We start from the raw sequence: 16493 nt of genomic DNA on the forward strand, positions 1-16493 counted from the left end.
AGTATGCTCTTTACCGTTGATTCGTGAAACATTTGTATCCGCTATTTTACCAGGCCCTTTTTCTGGACACTGACTATACCAGGTGGATAAGATAAAGATCTAACCTCTAATAATAACTCAAAATATTTCTTGGTTAAGATAGTCTCGTGAGCAGTAAAAACAGAACATGGCAAATACAGGGACAGAGGCTTATATCTAAGCCTCTTAAATGCTGTTGATATTTGCCTGTCTGGCACTTTGTCACCCAGCCCGTGTATCACCATGTGTGTTTTGGAGGGGACAATAAACAAAGAACAAGTAAAACATATAGTATGTCACATAGTAATCAATGTCCTGAAAAAAAGAGAAAGAAGGAAAGAAACAAGGGGGGCGGAGAACACTGCTCTTGTAAACAGGGTGGTGACATGGTGATATTTGAGCAGAGATCTGTAGGAAGTGAGGGAGTGAGCCATGCAGTCATATGCGGGAAGAGGAAACTGCAGGTGCAAAGGCCCTGAGGCAGGAGCATGCCTACTGTGTTCCAGAGTCCAGCTGGAAACCAACGTGGCTGGAGCACAGGGAGGCAAGGAAGGGAGAGGTGAGAAGGGAGGCCAGAAAGATGATGTCATTTCCTCTGAGTAAAGTAAGGAGCCATCAGAAGGTTTTGAATAGAAGAATGACATGATAGACTTAGGTTGTAAGAGAACCACTCTGGCTGCTGTGCTATGAATGAACTAGTGGGAGCAACAGCAGAAGCAGTGGGAGCAGGCGGGAGGCTATTACAGAGTAGGAGAGTGGCATGGCCGGTATGGGAAGAAGTGGCCAGATTTGGACATAATTTGAAGATAGGATAGAACAAATAGAATTTTCTGATGGTTTGAATTTAGAGAATGAGAGAAAGAGAGGAGTCTAGGAGGACTCCACATTTTTGTGTTGTTGTTTTTTTAAAATCAGGTTTATAAATGAGTAGTTTACACATAGTAAAATTCATCATTTTAAGTGTATGGCCCTATAAGTTTCGATAAATGCATCCAGTTATATAACCTCCACTTAAATAAAAAAAAAGAGCCAATTCCAATACTACAAAAAATCCCCATGCCCTTTTGTGGTCGATCCCTCCCCCCATCCCAGTCCCTGGCAACAACTTATCTGTTCTCTATCTCTACAGTTTTGTTTTTTCTACAATGTCATATAAATGAAATCATACAACATATAGCCTCTTTTTTTAAGTGAGAGGAGGGGAGATAAACAGACTCCTGCGTGTGCCCAACTGGGATTCACCCGGCAACCCTGTCTGGGGCTGGGGCTGGGGCTGGAATCAATTGAGCTATCTTCAGTGCCTGAGACCAATGCTGGAACCAATTGAGCCACTGACTGTGAGAGGGGAAGATAAGCAAATGATCACTTTTCATGTGTGCCCTGACTGGGGATCAAACCCGGACATCTGCATGCCTGGCTAATGTTCTATCCACTGAGCCAAGGGCCAGTACATAGCCTCTTGAGTTTGACTTCATTACCTGCATTCAAGACTAAAAGAAGGAGGAAGGTGGGAAAGGATAATGATTCTTTTATTAGGAAAAAACAGTTTTCCCAAAAAACCACCCATCAGACACATGCTTCCATCTCACTGGCCAACCCTCAATCACTTGGGAGAGTCCCATGCACACCTATGCCTATGGGACTTTTTGCAGAATTGAGTGTTTAGCTTTTCCAGTGTCTAAGGCAGAGGAAGCAAAGAATGGGGATTGGAATGGGTGTTGATTTAGCCAACCAAAGAAGTCTGCCTCCTCAGGGAATGTTGTGGGTTAAACATGAGGGGCTTTTTACACTTGTTCTGGATGCAGAGTGAAGAAGAGTTGGGAGGTCCCAGGCTTGGTGGGGAAGCTCTCCTTAAAGATTAAGGAGATTAAGGAGCTGTGAAGGAGCAATAGTCAGACCTCACAGCCTGCAGCTAAAGCAGTTCCTGCTGTAATGACATTTGTTACTGCGGTCCCTCGGGGTGGTAAGGAGGACTCTATAAAGGGCTATTCCATGTGGGAGGTCAAAGGTGAGTAGAGGCATCAGCCTGGATGAGCATATTGGCCCCGTTGCCATTGGAGGCGCCCTCTCCTGGGGGAGAGAGCCAGGCAGGCCAGGGATCTTGTCTGCAGCCTCCAGAGGCAGATGGTGTCTGTGGAGCCAAAGTAGTGAGGCCTTCCCACCCAGAGAGAGGTCTTGATCTGAGGCATGTTTCTGGGCCCACCTCCAACCAAGAAGCAGAAGGGCTCCTCTGTGATCCCGGTATGGACCGTGCCAGAGCTGGGCTAACTACATTTCCACTTTCTGGACTGTTGGGCAAACAAGTCTATAATATGTGTGTTAGGTGTAAAGCCAGTAGCCACAGCCACTATCACAGCCGCCTGGCCAGTGCAGGTTTGCATTAGATTTGGACAGACAGTAATGAAACAACAGAGCCAAGAACTGGTGGGCCATTATCTTTAATCCAGCTTGCACCCGGCGGGCAAGTAAAAACACACACTGGGCTCCAAAACCCACTCATTCAGTGCTCACAAAGCTACTGACTTATCCGAGTTTCCTAGAATCAAAGGTTTCTAGCTCACAAGCCTTATTCACCTCTGTTCCACATCTCCTTCTCTCTGCACAAACTCTACACAAACTGGCTTCTCCTTCAGCACTCCGCCATCTTGGCTGCTTCTCCTAGCCTTCTCCACGTGGCCTCTCTCTGCTCTCCTACAGCATGGGCTACTCCTAGAACGTAATCACTCTTCTCATGGAACAACTTGATCTCTCTTCCTTTTAAAACCTTTTGGTGTGAAAGCCCTTCCCCAACCCCTATTAACATAATCACGCCCATCCTGAGCAAGAAGGGCAACTAATATTATCACCTGGGTGACGGGCTTCCACGTGGGCAGCGCCAGTTTTAACAAAGTGGGCAAATGAGTTTGTAAAATCTGTATTTTCTGAGTTTGCTCACTTTTATTGTTAAAAATGATGCTGGTCTGTGAAGTTGCTGGTTGCCTTCCTGCTTGGGAAGGGCCATTGTTATGCTAATGTGTGCTGGAGGAGGGGTCTTTGTGGGCCCATGTAGTTTTTTAGGAGGAAGAGGGAGAGAGGAAAAAGGAAGCCAAGATGGCAGGGTGCTGAAGGAGAAGCCAGTTTGTACAGAGAGGAGAAGGGAGAAGGTGTGCAGGTGAGGAACCAAAGGTGACTGAGACTGGTGGGGGCCTTTGATTCTAGGAAAAGCCAGGTGAGTCAGTGGCTTTGGGAACCCTGAATGGAAAGGGAAGTGTTTTCCTGCTGTGTGTTTACTCGCTGGCCAGTTGCAAGGCTAGAATAAAGGAAAGGCCCACCATTTTTTGTCTCTACTGGTTCCTTACCATCTGCCCAAATCTACTGGGAACCTGCACCTGCATGGCCGAGGCAGCTGTGACTACTGGCCTTACACCATCTTCTGGCTTCACAATTCCTGTATTGTCTACCCCAATCCAGTGTGGACCTGCATAGCCATGGCCTCTGCCGCTGGCTTTACATGGACCCTGACCCTGATTTGGGAGGTAGAGTCACTGGAATTCCTGTCAAACTTTGGGCCAGATGACCTCTCCCCACTCCAGGCCCAGCCTGTCCCTCAGGTTTCTTGAGATGAACAGAAGGGTACCTGTTGGTTAAATAAGTTTGTAAATATAATATATATGTTTGCTCGCTTATAGTTTGTATTGGGTATGGGAGACAGGCTGTAAGCAGGCCGGGTCATTATAGCCTAAGGCTTAGTTTTAAGACTAAGCTTCCCCCCCCCCCTTGACTAATTGCATGATGTGGGGTGGTGCACTTTCATGAGGAATTCCATTATGCCTCAGATAAGTGACTTGGTATCAGAGACTTCCTTGTTTGTATATTGGATTAAAGGTTTGGATTTCTACACTATAAAATGGGGCAGACCGGGGGCTTGCTCTCTCTCCGTTCCTGAGATTAGCATTAGAGAGGAGATCAGAGAAAGGCCACGTGGAGGAGAGGAGAAGCAGCCAAGATAGCGGAGTGCTGAAGGAGAACCCAGTTTGTGCAGAGAGAAGGAGATAGGGAACAGCGGTGAATAAGGCCGATGAGCTAGAAACCTTTGATTCTAGGAAACTTGGATAAGTCAGTGGCTTTAGGAGCCCTGAATGGAAAGGGAAGTGTTTTCCCACTGTGTGTATTTCTTGCCTGCCTGGTGCAAGCTAGGATTAAAGCTAATGGCCCACCAGTTCTTGGCTCCCTTGTTTCATTACCGTCCGAATCCAATGGGAACCTGACGGGCCAGGCGGTTGTGATGGTGGCTGTGTTTACTGGCTTTACAGTACCCTCGGGCTCAGGGGCTTCCCGGAGGCTGATCACCCAACTCAGAGAAAACCCACCTCACCCAGGAGTATCCTGCCACTTATGGGGCAACCTCTCTACCCTGGCAGATATTTCTAGGCATCCCTTTCTCAAGGGCTTCTATCAGGGCACCAGCTGAAGGGGCTCCTGTTTATTGAAGGAAAGGGAGAGGGTGAGGTAAGAGACAGGCATGGGAGAGGCCGAGGGACAGAGAGGAGGGCAGAAGGAAGGAGCTGGGGAGAGGGAGAAGGAATGAGGGAAAAGTGCTCAGGGGTGGAAGGTGAGGGAGCAAGGAGCAAAGGGAGAGCCTGCAGGACAGAAGAGGAAATGGAGGGAGGCCAGGGGCAGCAAATGAGGAAGGGGACTGAAGGCAAAGGAGGAGCGGAAGGAGACCAAAGAGGTAGAGTGACCGGTAAGGAGGGTACTAGGTCACAAAAGGGAGGCCCTGGGATTCAGCTCCCACCTGAGCCACCCACTCACTCCCCAGGCTGGTTCCCAGGTGAGCAGGAAGCCAGTTTAGCCTCTGTTTGTTTATTTTAATAAGGCCAACCCTACAACACTGCCGTGATCTGGTAATAACCTAAGGGTAATTAATCAGAACAATAGGAACAAATGTTTTAGAACAGTACTCCTAATGAAGGATACCAGGAAACAAACAAAAACCTACACTGCCTTCTCAAAAACTCACTTCACCGACTGGTTCTGGCTGGAGATGCTTCTCTCTTTCAGCATGACTGGGCCTAGTTGCTTTCTTGACTGTGCTTTAGGATGAACCTCTTTTGCGTTAACTATTTCGAGGAAGCCCTGGTGGACTAGGACAGGGTTCCAGATGTGGGGGGTGTGGCAGGGAGGAGGGACGGGCTGGCGGCCAGAGGCCTGGCTGTGGAAGAGTGGATGGTGGAAAAGGCCCTCCTAAGGGAACAGATGTGTTAGCTGGGTCTCCCTCAGGGCAGGAAGCCAGGCGACTCCTCGTGGCCTGGGACAGGGCTCTCACCGCACCCCTGTGGGTGCAGGCAGGTGACTCAAGCCCGAGATGAGGCAGGGCCTAGCTAGCGCCCTGCTGTCTCATTGTTATGCTCCTTCCTGCACTGGGAGGATTCACAGAACCAGCTGTGAGTCACTGGTGAGTCAGCTCCTGAGGGTGCAGAGGCAAGGCTGCCTCAGCTCAAAACCAGGCGACAGGCCTCTGAGCACAGGGGGAGGGGGACATCCCACTCTCACAGCTGTGGTTTCTCCCACCCAGCCCTGTTTTGGAAACCAAACAGGTAGGGTCCTGCAGCCCCCGTGCCCTTGGGGGCCTTCCTCCCGGCAGAGCTGGGTCTGTGCCCACTGTCCATGGAAGGACAGTGCAAAGGTCAAGGATCAGGATGTTGGTCAGGTGGACAGGACCCCTACCTGCCCTCATTTTACTCCAAGTGGACCCTGCTTCCTAATGTCCCCATACAAGGGGGAAAAATAGAACCTGATGAATAAATAATTTATTGAAATTTGGGGAATAAATAATATATGCGGACGGGCTTACAAATAACTGTAAAAATTATTAACGTATATATACAAAGGCGCTCCCGGCCCCGGGGTGGAGCCTGAGTCTGGGCGGGGCGAGGGCGGGGTCTCCCAGCCGAGGCGACCCCGAGTCTGCGAGCGGACTCGGAGGAGAGGTAGACGGCTTATTTACAACGGAGGAAACTGCTCGTGGTTAGGCTGCTGGGGAGCCCCGGGCCGCCCTGTACCCCCGGAGTCTTAACCCCGACGGCCCGCCCCCCTGCGAGTGTCCGCGGAACTGCACCCCTTGCACGATTCTCTGCACCCAGGAGCGGTGGGCCGCCAGGCTGATGTAGACGCCGGGCCGGTTGCGCTCTGCACAGCCCTCGCCCCAGCTGATGATGCCGGCCAGCAGCCAGGTGTCCTCGACCTCACACATCAGCGGGCCTCCCGAGTCGCCCTACAGAGAGGAGGGCAGGTTAGGGACCCATGTAAGGCAGCGGGTGGGCACAGCCCAGGACCTGACACAGCGGATGGCAGCCGGTTCTTTTTGTTTGAGGGGTCTGAGGGTCAATTCTCCATCCAGGAGGCCAGCACCTGAATTGCACCCAGGCAGGGGGGGCCAGGTAGGACATGCCTTGCAGGCTCACTTCTGGTGACAGATACCCTGTGTGATACCTCCTCCCTCACAAGTGAGGCAGAGAGTATTGTTACTTGTTTCACACATGAGGAAACTGAGCCTCAGAAAGAAGTGACTTGCACAAGCTGGCAGCCACGGGCAGCAGAGAAGGAATTGCAACCAGGCTTTACAATGTCCGACCCCAGGCGTCGACCACAGACTATCCTGCCATCTTCCACCGCAGTGACAGAGCTGTGGTGGAGGATGTGGGTCGCCCACCTCCGGAAAAAGTGCAGGCTCCCTGACAGGGGTCTGGACACCCGACGTGCTAAGTGTATGTTGGAGGTATGAACAGATGGGTGAGTGACTGAACCCAGCAGAGAGGCCTGTTCCACAGGCATCTAAGGGGACTGCAGGTCACAGCTGATTCTGGGAGAGGCCCCGCCAGCCAGCTGTGAAGAAGCTGAAACAGGGACAGGGATGGGGAAAAGGTGCAGTGCTCACCAGGCAGGCATCCCGCTCCCCCTCTAGGTAGCCGGCGCACAACATGTCCTCAGTGATGGCTGCCTGCCCAGCTCCCCGCCAGTACAGGCGACCGCAGATTTCAGAGTCGATGATGGGGACCTTCAGCTTCTGCAGGATCTGAGGCTGGGGCAGGGGCACTGGGAGCAGGGAGGAGAGAGTCAGGCTTGAGAACATCTCCTGGTTGCCTCCTCAATTCTCTCCTCTATTCATTCCCTTTAGCGGCACTTCTCACAGGCTAATCAGCCACCTCTGTCAGGTTCTCCCAAGATGGTTGCAGAAAACCCAAGTTCCCGGGCTCCACCTCTGGACCTGCTGAATGGGAGCATGCACATGCAGCCTGAAGCTCTGAGCTGTTAAGATCTCTGATGCCCCCAAATGGTTAGAATCAATGGTCCAGGTTTGTCCTGTCTCAGGCACTACTTTATCAGCATGGGGACGGCTACCGATGAAGTATTAAATAAATGAGCGCTCAGTGTTGAATGTCAGGAGGATTTGAAGAATTCCCTGACAGCTGGGAGGTGTTGTAGACCCTCCCAGCCCACAGTTCCAGTTCTCACAGAAGCCTCGTAGGAGGACTATGGGGAGGCTGGCTGCAATCTCAGTCAATGGGATCTCTAGATACCCCAAATGGTGTCATTTCTCTTCATTCTTCTGGAATCTGATTAAAGTCCCAATTTTTTTTTTTTTTTTCTTTTTTTTTTTCATTTTTCTGAAGCTGGAAACAGGGAGAGACAGTCAGACAGACTCCCACATGCGCCCGACCGGGATCCACCCGGCACGCCCACCAGGGGCGACGCTCTGCCCACCAGGGGGCGATGCTCTGCCCATCCTGGGCGTCGCCATGTTGCGACCAGAGCCACTCTAGCGCCTGAGGCAGAGGCCACAGAGCCATCCCCAGCGCCCGGGCCATCTTTGCTCCAATGGAGCCTCGGCTGCGGGAGGGGAGGAGAGAGACAGAGAGGAAAGCGCGGCGGAGGGGTGGAGAAGCAAATGGGCGCTTCTCCTGTGTGCCCTGGCCAGAATCGAACCCGGGTCCTCCGCACGCTAGGCCGACGCTCTACCGCTGAGCCAACCGGCCAGGGCCTAAAGTCCCATTTTTTCTGACACGTTCTTTCTTAATATCTTGCTCTCTCATCTATATTTTTGTGCTTCATGGCCTCTTACTTTATATAATCTGCTTTGTGTTCCTAAATGATCTTTTCCAAACCTCCAAACTTAGTTTGCAATTATATTTTACAGTTACTGAGATTGAATTTCCTCCAGGGAATTTTGCCTGCAATTACAGCATGCTGCCACCAGGGGCCCCTGTTCCTACTTTGTAATCTTAGAGCTGTTTTCATATTTATGGTATTCAGCTTGGCCCCACACATGCCTCCTTTCAGGCATTCCTAGATCACTTAACAGGGTTGTTGATCTGGCTGCTGTTGCCTCAGAACACAGGTAAAGATACCTGTTCATTAGAAATAAACTTAAATTGTCCACCTAGGCTTCTGTGATGTCACATTTTTGGATTGCAGTCCCTCTTTTTGTCTATCATGCTATGCCTCTGGCCTCAAGGCTTTGCTGCCATGGCAACTGTGTCTCAGAGTGCCCATCATCCTCTGTCCTCATCCATCCCCAGCCACCTGGTGGGGAAGAAGCTCACCTCCATCATGGATACTCCCCCAGCCTGCAATCCAGCAGTTGGTGTTCGGAGGGAGATGGACGGAGAAATCAGGCAGGCAGATGGGCAGGACTCGCTCAGAAAACTGGATGGGGTGCTCAAGACGCACCACGGCGATGTCCGCACGGGAGCCTTCCCTCCAGGAATACACAGGGTGGGGATGCACCCAGGCAATACCTACCTCCTGGGACCTCGGGCCAGGATTCCCCAGCTGCCAGGCACCCAGCAACACAGAGAACTGGGATGGATCATTCAGAGTGCTGGAAGGAAGAGGGAAGGGGATGGGGTCAGCCAAGCACCATGGATGGCCAGGAAGGCCCTGGGAGAGCTGTTTGGGGAAGAGTGCACACAAGAAGTCCTCACGAAAGCAAAAAGAGACTTCTGGGAAGGAGCAGGGCCCCTCCTGAGGAACCCCAGACCGGGCCAGGGCCTGGCAGCCGGGGCTGTGTGTGGAGCCCGAGTGCCGGGCAGGAAGCTGGGAACTCAAGTAGAGGAGACTGGCTGGCATACCCCTTGAAGCAGTGGGCAGCGGTGACCACCCAGCGGCTGGTGAGCAGGGAGCCTGCACAGTGGTGCGTCCTGTTCTTCTGGATGCTCACAACCCAAGGCCACTCGGCATCTGCGCTGTCCTCACCACCCACGATCCGGTTCAGCTGCTGGGGCTTCCCACAGGCTGGGGGGGCTGGGGGGGGTCCATTCCCTCAGCACGGTGCTCTTCTTCCATCGGCCCCTCACCTACCTCCAGCGCTTAGGCCTGTGCTCCCCTGCCTCTCCCTCTGCCCTCCTGCCCTGCAAATACCCCTCCTCTGCTATTTATTCCCCTGAGCTGTCCTACTTCTGCCCTCCCTTCTGGCTGGCCTTTCCCCTCCACCTGGTTCTCAACCTTGCCCACAAGTCTGTTCCTTTTACCTTCTCAGCCATCCGCCCTCCTGGACTCCAGCTACACTTGGCCCTCTCTCCTCCACATCCCAGTCTCTGCTCTGCCCTCTGGGCCTCCTTTCCTGCCTGCTCTCTAGCTCAACCCCACTCTTGCCCTCTGCCCGCCTTTCAGGCTTCCTCCATTTCCCCCTTCCCTCAGAGTGGCTCCTACTCACCAGATGTCTTAGCAGCACTGAGGATGGCTGAGGACAAGAGAAAGAAAGGTTCAAGCCAGTGGAGAGCCCCCGGTGCCCAGTGGAGAAGAGCCCCCCAATGCCCAGTGGAGAGAAGCCCCCAGTGTTTGGCAGAGAGGAGCCCCCAGTGCCCGGTGGAGAGAAGGCCACCTTCCCCCGCACCTAGTGACCCTCTCTAGTCTCTCATTCCCGGGCCCTCCAGGTCTTCCCAGGTGGGGCATTTCCTGGAGCCTGAGCAGGGCGGACAGATCCCTCATGCTCTCATCAGAAGCTGAACCTTGTTCGTCCCACCAGCTTTCTCCAGCTTGTGCCAGGATCAGTCCCACCTGCTGGGGGCCAAGGAACCAGCTTCCCAGGCTTTCTCCCTCAGACCTAAATCAGTGACAGAGACTCCCAGCGCCAACCCCCGCCAAGCCCAAAGCCTGGAGGCTGCTGCCCCAGAAAACCAAAGGAACAGAACGGAGGGAGATAATGACAATGATGAATTTGATCAATAATAACCACAAGAACAGAAACGTTTATGAGCCTCTTAGTACCTGCAGTGTGTGGCCCTGGAGAGAAGTGAGGCACAGAGCAGTCAAGTAACAGGAGAGGGAGGGAGGAAGGTGAAAGGTCGTGGGGGAGAGGGAGAGTAGGAATGGGGGAGGGAGAGAGAGAGAGAGAGAATGAGCAAAGGAGGAGACTGGATTCAGGCAAGACCAGGAGGGAAGGTGGCTAAGTTGAGAAGGAAGAGGAGGAGATCCTGGAGGGGCAGAAAGGGAGGGAGGAAAAGAAGGAGGGGCAGCAGGTCCTCAGGACTCACCTGTAGAAGCTAGAAACAGCAAGGAGGTTAAGATCCTAAGACAGCTCCCACCCAAGGCTGGGGGGGTTCTGGAAACAAGCATGTTGGGTGGGGGCGGGGTCACGGCCTGACGAGCTGTGCTGTGCTGGCCACCAGAAGTGTGCAGAGTTCTCTGCAGGTCACCCCAGGTTTTATCATGGGAGGTGGAATGCTGTTGGACCAGTCCCCCCAGTGAGTGACTCTGTCTGTCCATCACTGTAGGTCACCAGAGGGGGCGGGGCTGCCAGGAGGAAATGAGCCTTAACGGGAACCGGGAACCGGGGTCTCTAGCTGAGGTTCCTACTTCGGGCTCTGGCTGTAAGCCCAGGACCTGGCCTCCAGAGGGCAGGAGAGGAGCACTGGACCACGGCCTGGACATTGACTAAAGAGTTGGGGGGTTGTAGAAAAAGGTCCTCAGAGCTGGAAAGGAAGGGGGTCTAGGTGGAGAAGGGCAGGTGCTCAGACCCAGGGCCTGGGTCCTCAACAGTGGGAGGTCAGGTAGGCGGTGTTGAAGAAGCCGCAGGGCTTTGGGGAAATGGGGGGGAGAAGGGCTGGCAAGGGGGTTGCCCAGAGGCTCAGGAAGGCTCCTGCCTTCAGGGACCGGCCGCCCTGACTCATCCGGGAGACCTGGCCCAACCCGGGGCTCTGGGATCCCGTTAACCCACTTACTGGAAAGCCATGAATCAGGCCCCCAGTGGCAGTCAGTCTAGGCCACCTTCCCGTGGGCCTGTCACTCAGAAGCTCAACTACTCACTGTCCTCACCCTTCACCTGTACTCCCAGGCAGCCCGGTGGGAGGGGCCAGCCAGGTGCTCCAGTGGCTATGACTTATGAGACTCCCCAGGAAGGGCTGGAGGACCAGGTCGCCCTCACTGGGCCCCACCCCTGAGCTCCTGGAAGCCCCCCACCCTCCAGGGGGTCAAAGGGCCACTGGGCTGCAGTTGCTAGAGGAGTCCAGGTCAGGTGCTGAACCTAAGGGGCTTTCCCCTGCTCCTGAGGAACCTGCCCTCCTGATTCCAAGACCCCTACCCTGGGGGCAGGTCTTCCCTGACTCAGTGCCTGCACTCGACATCCGACATCCACAGCCCAAGCAGAAGAAGCAGGCTCCACCTTCTCAGAAGCAGGCATGTATCTTTGTCTCTTCTTTCGTTTGATCAACAAACTTAAAGCTGGGCTCTTGCTATACCTAGGGAGGGGGCAAGAGAAATAACAATAACAGCTGACAGTTTTTAGTGTGTCAGGCATCACCTCATTTTATCCTCAGATTGCCTTATTATTATCCCATTCTGCCGATGAGGAAACTGAGGCCACCTAAGGAGGTTAGTGACTTGTCCACGGTCCTCTAGCCCTTTTGAACCCTGAGCCTGGAGACAGGTGACTGGACTAGATTCAGTGGAGCCTGAGGGACCTCAGTCCAGTGGATGGATAACTGTCACCAGAGGTCATACTTGAGGGTGGGTGGGGGTCTCAGGAGTCCAGAAGAAGCACCTGACCACACTCAGGAGGCCACTGACGGCTGCCAAGAAAAGGAGGACCTTTAAACAGAGGTCTGGAGGAGCAGTTGAAGTTGGCCCTACAGAGGCGAGGGAGAGAGAGTCAGGAGAGGGGGACTAGGCCTGAGGGCTTGGAGGAGAGCGGAACGAATGCTGGGTGACTGAGGCCACAGCGCAGAGGGACAGGGTGCTGGAAGGGCTGGGGGCTGCTATTGCAGATCCTCTAAGCACCCTCTGCTGGGCAGACCCCAGCCCAGTCAACACGTTCTGGCCCCAGAGCCTGCCCCAGGGGTGGACATCCATGCCAGCCCGCCCCTCAGGCTGGTGGGTTGCTGTGGCAACAGGGTTCTGAGATCCTGCCACAGACAGCTTCCCCTGGGGGTTGTCAGTACCAAAAGGGGTCATGGTGTGTTTTACTAACCCTGCTTTGATTGGGGGCTGGAGGCAACTCAGCTGTAGGGAAGAGCCCTTGTCCTACCGTACCCAAAGACAAGCAGTGATTGGGGCATAGGAGTCTTGAACAGCCCCCTTGATATAATATTCTCTGTCTCAGGACTAGGGGAAGGAGGGACAACAGGAAACATCCACCCAGAGTCCCTGTGAGGGGCAGTTTCTATGGAGCCCCTCAGCAGCCAAACAGATTTGCCAAATGCCCCCCCCCCACCTGCTCGCTCTCCTGGGTCCACCGCTGCACCTCATGGCTAGCCATGCCCCTCAAACGTGCTTCCTGAAACAAAGGTGGTGGGCCTCCCCGCCTCACTTGACAAGCGTCTACTGGACACCTGCTGTGTTCCAGGCCCTGTGCTGGGCGCCAGGACACAGTGGCAGATAAGACACAGGTACCGTCCTCAGCTAACACACATCTATCTCCCCGGGGGTGGGCGGCAGGTGAACAAGTCATGGCAGTGAGGTGTTATGGGGGGTAGGCACAGAGGCCATGGGGCTGGGAGGGAGTGTCGGGAAAGGGGCAGCAGTGCGCATAGACCCCGAAGGGCCCCCCTGAAGTTGGGTGCTTTATGCTGCAACTCCCTAAGGGGAGGGACACGGTGAGGAAGTTCCCCGTGGGTCCTGGATTCTCAGTTGGTGCCTGGTGCACGCTGAGCCGCAATGGATGTTTGCTAAATGATTAAACACGCGTGAAGAGGAGAGTCTGGAGGAGTCCACCGGGGACTGATGCTCCCGCCTCCTACCTCTGCAGTTTCCTCTTTGTTCCAGCTTTTCCCACCTTTCATGAGACCTGGGTCACTGCCCAGGTCATCCAAGGGGCAGGCACGTACCTCAAGATGTTGATGTCCTTGAGATGGGGAGGGGCGGGAAAAGGGGCCCTAAGAAGCAGGGCCCGGTGGGCGCCAGAGGGGGACCTGAACAGCCAGCCTGTGAAGACTTCCTCGAACAAGTCCTGGGCGAGGGCCCCAGAGACCGGCTCCCCAGTTCCCAGGGAGTGAAGACCCTGGCATGACTCAACAGTCATTCAACAAAATATTAATCGAGTGCCTACCGTATGCTGGACCCATACCGGGCACCCTGGCTGGGCATGTCTTCACCTGGACATGAGATGGATAGGCTGCCCACCCTGCCACCCACTCTACCGTGTCCCTGCCAGACCATCTCAGGGCCACTAATGAATCTAAAACAAGTTGTAGATGACAAGATAGGGCAGCAGAGGCCTTACATAAAACAGCAGCTGGAACTGGCAATGCTCAACCCAGAGAAGTGACTCACCAGCAGCATCTCAGACGTGGGCACCGGGGTCAGGGCAGAGATATAAACAAGGGTATCCATTCATCATCAACCAAAACCTCCTGCATACCTATTCCGTGCCAGGTGCTGCCCTGCGAGCTGGAGATACAGCAGGGCACAGAGCACGGGCGATGCTGCCCTCCCCACAGGGACGCCGGAGGGAAACGAACCGGCACAGTGGACCATTTAGTCTGATAGGTGATAAGATCTGTGGGGATAAACCAAAACTGGAGGGGGTGAGGACAGCAAAGGGGGGCAGTGGGGGTGGGAGGTGGGGTGGGAGTTGAGATCTGAAATTAGAAGCCCAGGACAGTGCTTCACCTTTGAGCTGAGACTTTTAGGACAGGGGTAAGAGTTGTGGGTGCCACCACTGACCATTCCAGCCCCCAGAACAGCTCCGTGGGAAGGACTGGCAGATTTGAGTCACGGCCAAGGCGAGGCACAGTGGCTAAGGGGGCCTGGCTCTGCCTGGGGAGGCTGAGTCCCCCATGTGAGCCTGCCCTGAATGCCAGGTAAGTCACCTGGCCTCACGGAGCCACCTTCTTCTTGGTCCGAGCAGGTGTTCTGAGCCCGTAGCTGCAAACCGGGTATGGGATCCAGCCCTGCAGTGGGTTTTGTTAGACCAGCAGAGTTGTTTGGTTTTCTATATTGGGCAACTCGACATTTTTTTTTAATCTGAATTTTGACTAATGCTGCTCTAACATGTATGTACAAGTATCCACCTGAGTCCTTGCTCAAACACCCATGTTCCTAGCAGCATTATTCATAATAGCCAAAAAGTGGCAACAACCCCAAGTGTCCATCAATGGGTGAATGGATGAACAAACTGTGATTCGTTCATACAATTGAACGTTATTTGGCCACAGAAAGGGATGAAGCACACACAGGCCACTACATCGACAAACCTCAATGAAATGAGCCAGACACAAAAGGACAAATACTCATGATTCCACTTACATGAGGTCCCTAGAGTCACCAAACTCATTAAGACAGAAGGTATATTAGCGGGTACTAAGGGCTGGGGGAAGGGAAAGGGTGAGTGAGTAGTTTGTGTTGAATCGGGATAGAGTTTCAGTTTGGGAAGCTAAAAAAGTTCTGGGGATGGTGATGGTTGTACAATATTATGAATATACTTAATGACATTCAACTGCACACTTAAAATGGTTCGAGATGATAGCCCTGGCCGGTTGGCTCAGTGGATAGAGCGTCGGTCCTGTATATGGATGTCCCAGGTTCGATTCCTGGTCAGGGCACACGTGAGAAGTGACCATCTGCTTCTCCCCCCTCGCTCTCCCCCTTCTCTCCCTCTTTGTCCCTGCAGCCAGTGGCTCAATTGGTTTGAGTGTCGCCCCGGGTGCTAAGGACAGCTCAGGTTGTCCCAACCTCAGCCTCAGGAGCTAAACATAGCTTGGTTGAGCATCGGCCTCAGACTGGGGATCCTGGTCAGGGCGCATGCGGGAGTCTATCTCACTATCTCCCCTCCTCTCAAAGAAAAAAAAATGGTTAAGATGGTAAATATTATGTACATTTTAGTAAAGCTTTAAAAATCTGAATATTGCCTGACCAGGAGGTGGCACAGTGGATAGAGCGTCGGACTGGGATGCAGAGGACCCGGGTTCGAGGCCCCGAGGTTGCCAGCTTGAGCGCAGGCTCATCTAGTTTGAGCAAAAAGCTCACCAGCTTGAGCCCAAGGTCGCTGGCTCCAGCGAGGGATTACTCGGCCTGCTGAAGGCCCATGGTCAAGGCATATATGAGAAAGCAATCAATGAACAACTGAGGTGTTGCAACGCGCAATGAAGGATTAATGATTGATGCTTCTCATCTCTCTCCGTTCCTGTCTGTCTGTCCCTCTCTCTGACTCACTCTCTGTCTCTGTAAAAAATAAATTAAAAATAACATCTGAATATCTACTTTTCATGAAAGTTGGAAGCTCCAGTGGCTGAGTAGCCCTGAGAGCAGCACAGCCTCACCCACCCCCACTGGGCCCCACTGGCCAGTGCCCTGGGTCCTTGGGAATTTCCTGCTCCTGGCGGCAGGGCCTGGGACAGAGCAGAATCTCCGTCCCACTTCAGGCAAATCAAGTTAAACTCCCAGAGTGAGCAGAACCCTGCAAAGAAGCCATGTAAACAGTGGCTCCTTCCTACAGCCTGGGCCTCAGTTTATCCATCTGTGAAGAGGATCCGTCAGCACTGCCACGCCTGTCATGACCACATGAAAAAGTGTTGCTCAGGTGTGAAGAGCTGGCAGGTGGCTTGCAAAGCTGAGTGCCGACTGAGCAACAGGCTGGGCTGTGCTGGCCTGCATAATTTCCGGAGCACTAATGTTTTTGTTTTTATTTTATTTTAGTGAGAAGAAGGGGGGAGAGAGAAAGAGAGAGAGAGAGAGAAACATCTATCTGTTTCTGTATGTGCCCTGACTGGGTATTGAAGTGGCAACCTCTGTGCTTTAGGATAATGTTCTAACCAACTGAGCTATCTGGCCAGGGCAGGGGCACTAATGGTTTAAGGAACCTGGCCTGGCTGGTGCCATGAACATTGGAGGACACTGCTCACCAGCTGGTATCTCCTCACCTTCCCATAGGGACATCCTTCCTCTCATCTTTTTCTTTCTTTCTTTCTTTCTTTCTTCTTTCTTTCTTTCTTTCTTTCTTTCTTTCTTTCTTCCTTCCTTCCTTCCTTCCTTCCTTCCTTCCTTCCTTCCTTCCTTCCTTC

At 53.3% G+C, this 16493-nt stretch overlaps 1 protein-coding gene and 1 non-coding gene across 2 annotated transcripts; one reads left to right on the forward strand and one right to left on the reverse strand.

The window, feature by feature from the left end:
* Positions 1-5792: 5792 nt before the first annotated feature.
* LOC136334662 (brain-specific serine protease 4-like) lies at positions 5793-10685 on the reverse strand. Its single transcript, XM_066275184.1, has 6 exons — positions 10533-10685; positions 9713-9739; positions 9129-9300; positions 8601-8878; positions 6935-7092; positions 5793-6271 (listed from the first exon to the last, which is right to left on the reverse strand). The coding sequence occupies exons 1-6, from the start codon at positions 10612-10614 to the stop codon at positions 6026-6028; spliced, it is 963 nt and encodes a 320-aa protein (XP_066131281.1). The 5' UTR covers positions 10615-10685; the 3' UTR covers positions 5793-6025.
* Positions 10686-14958: 4273 nt separating this feature from the next.
* Positions 14959-15035, forward strand: TRNAT-UGU (transfer RNA threonine (anticodon UGU)). The gene has a single exon. It is a non-coding gene; the product is annotated as a tRNA-Thr (tRNA).
* The last annotated feature ends 1458 nt before the right edge of the window (positions 15036-16493 follow it).

Source organism: Saccopteryx bilineata, chromosome 4, assembly GCF_036850765.1.
Source record: "Saccopteryx bilineata isolate mSacBil1 chromosome 4, mSacBil1_pri_phased_curated, whole genome shotgun sequence".
NCBI classification, from domain to species: Eukaryota; Metazoa; Chordata; class Mammalia; order Chiroptera; family Emballonuridae; genus Saccopteryx; species Saccopteryx bilineata.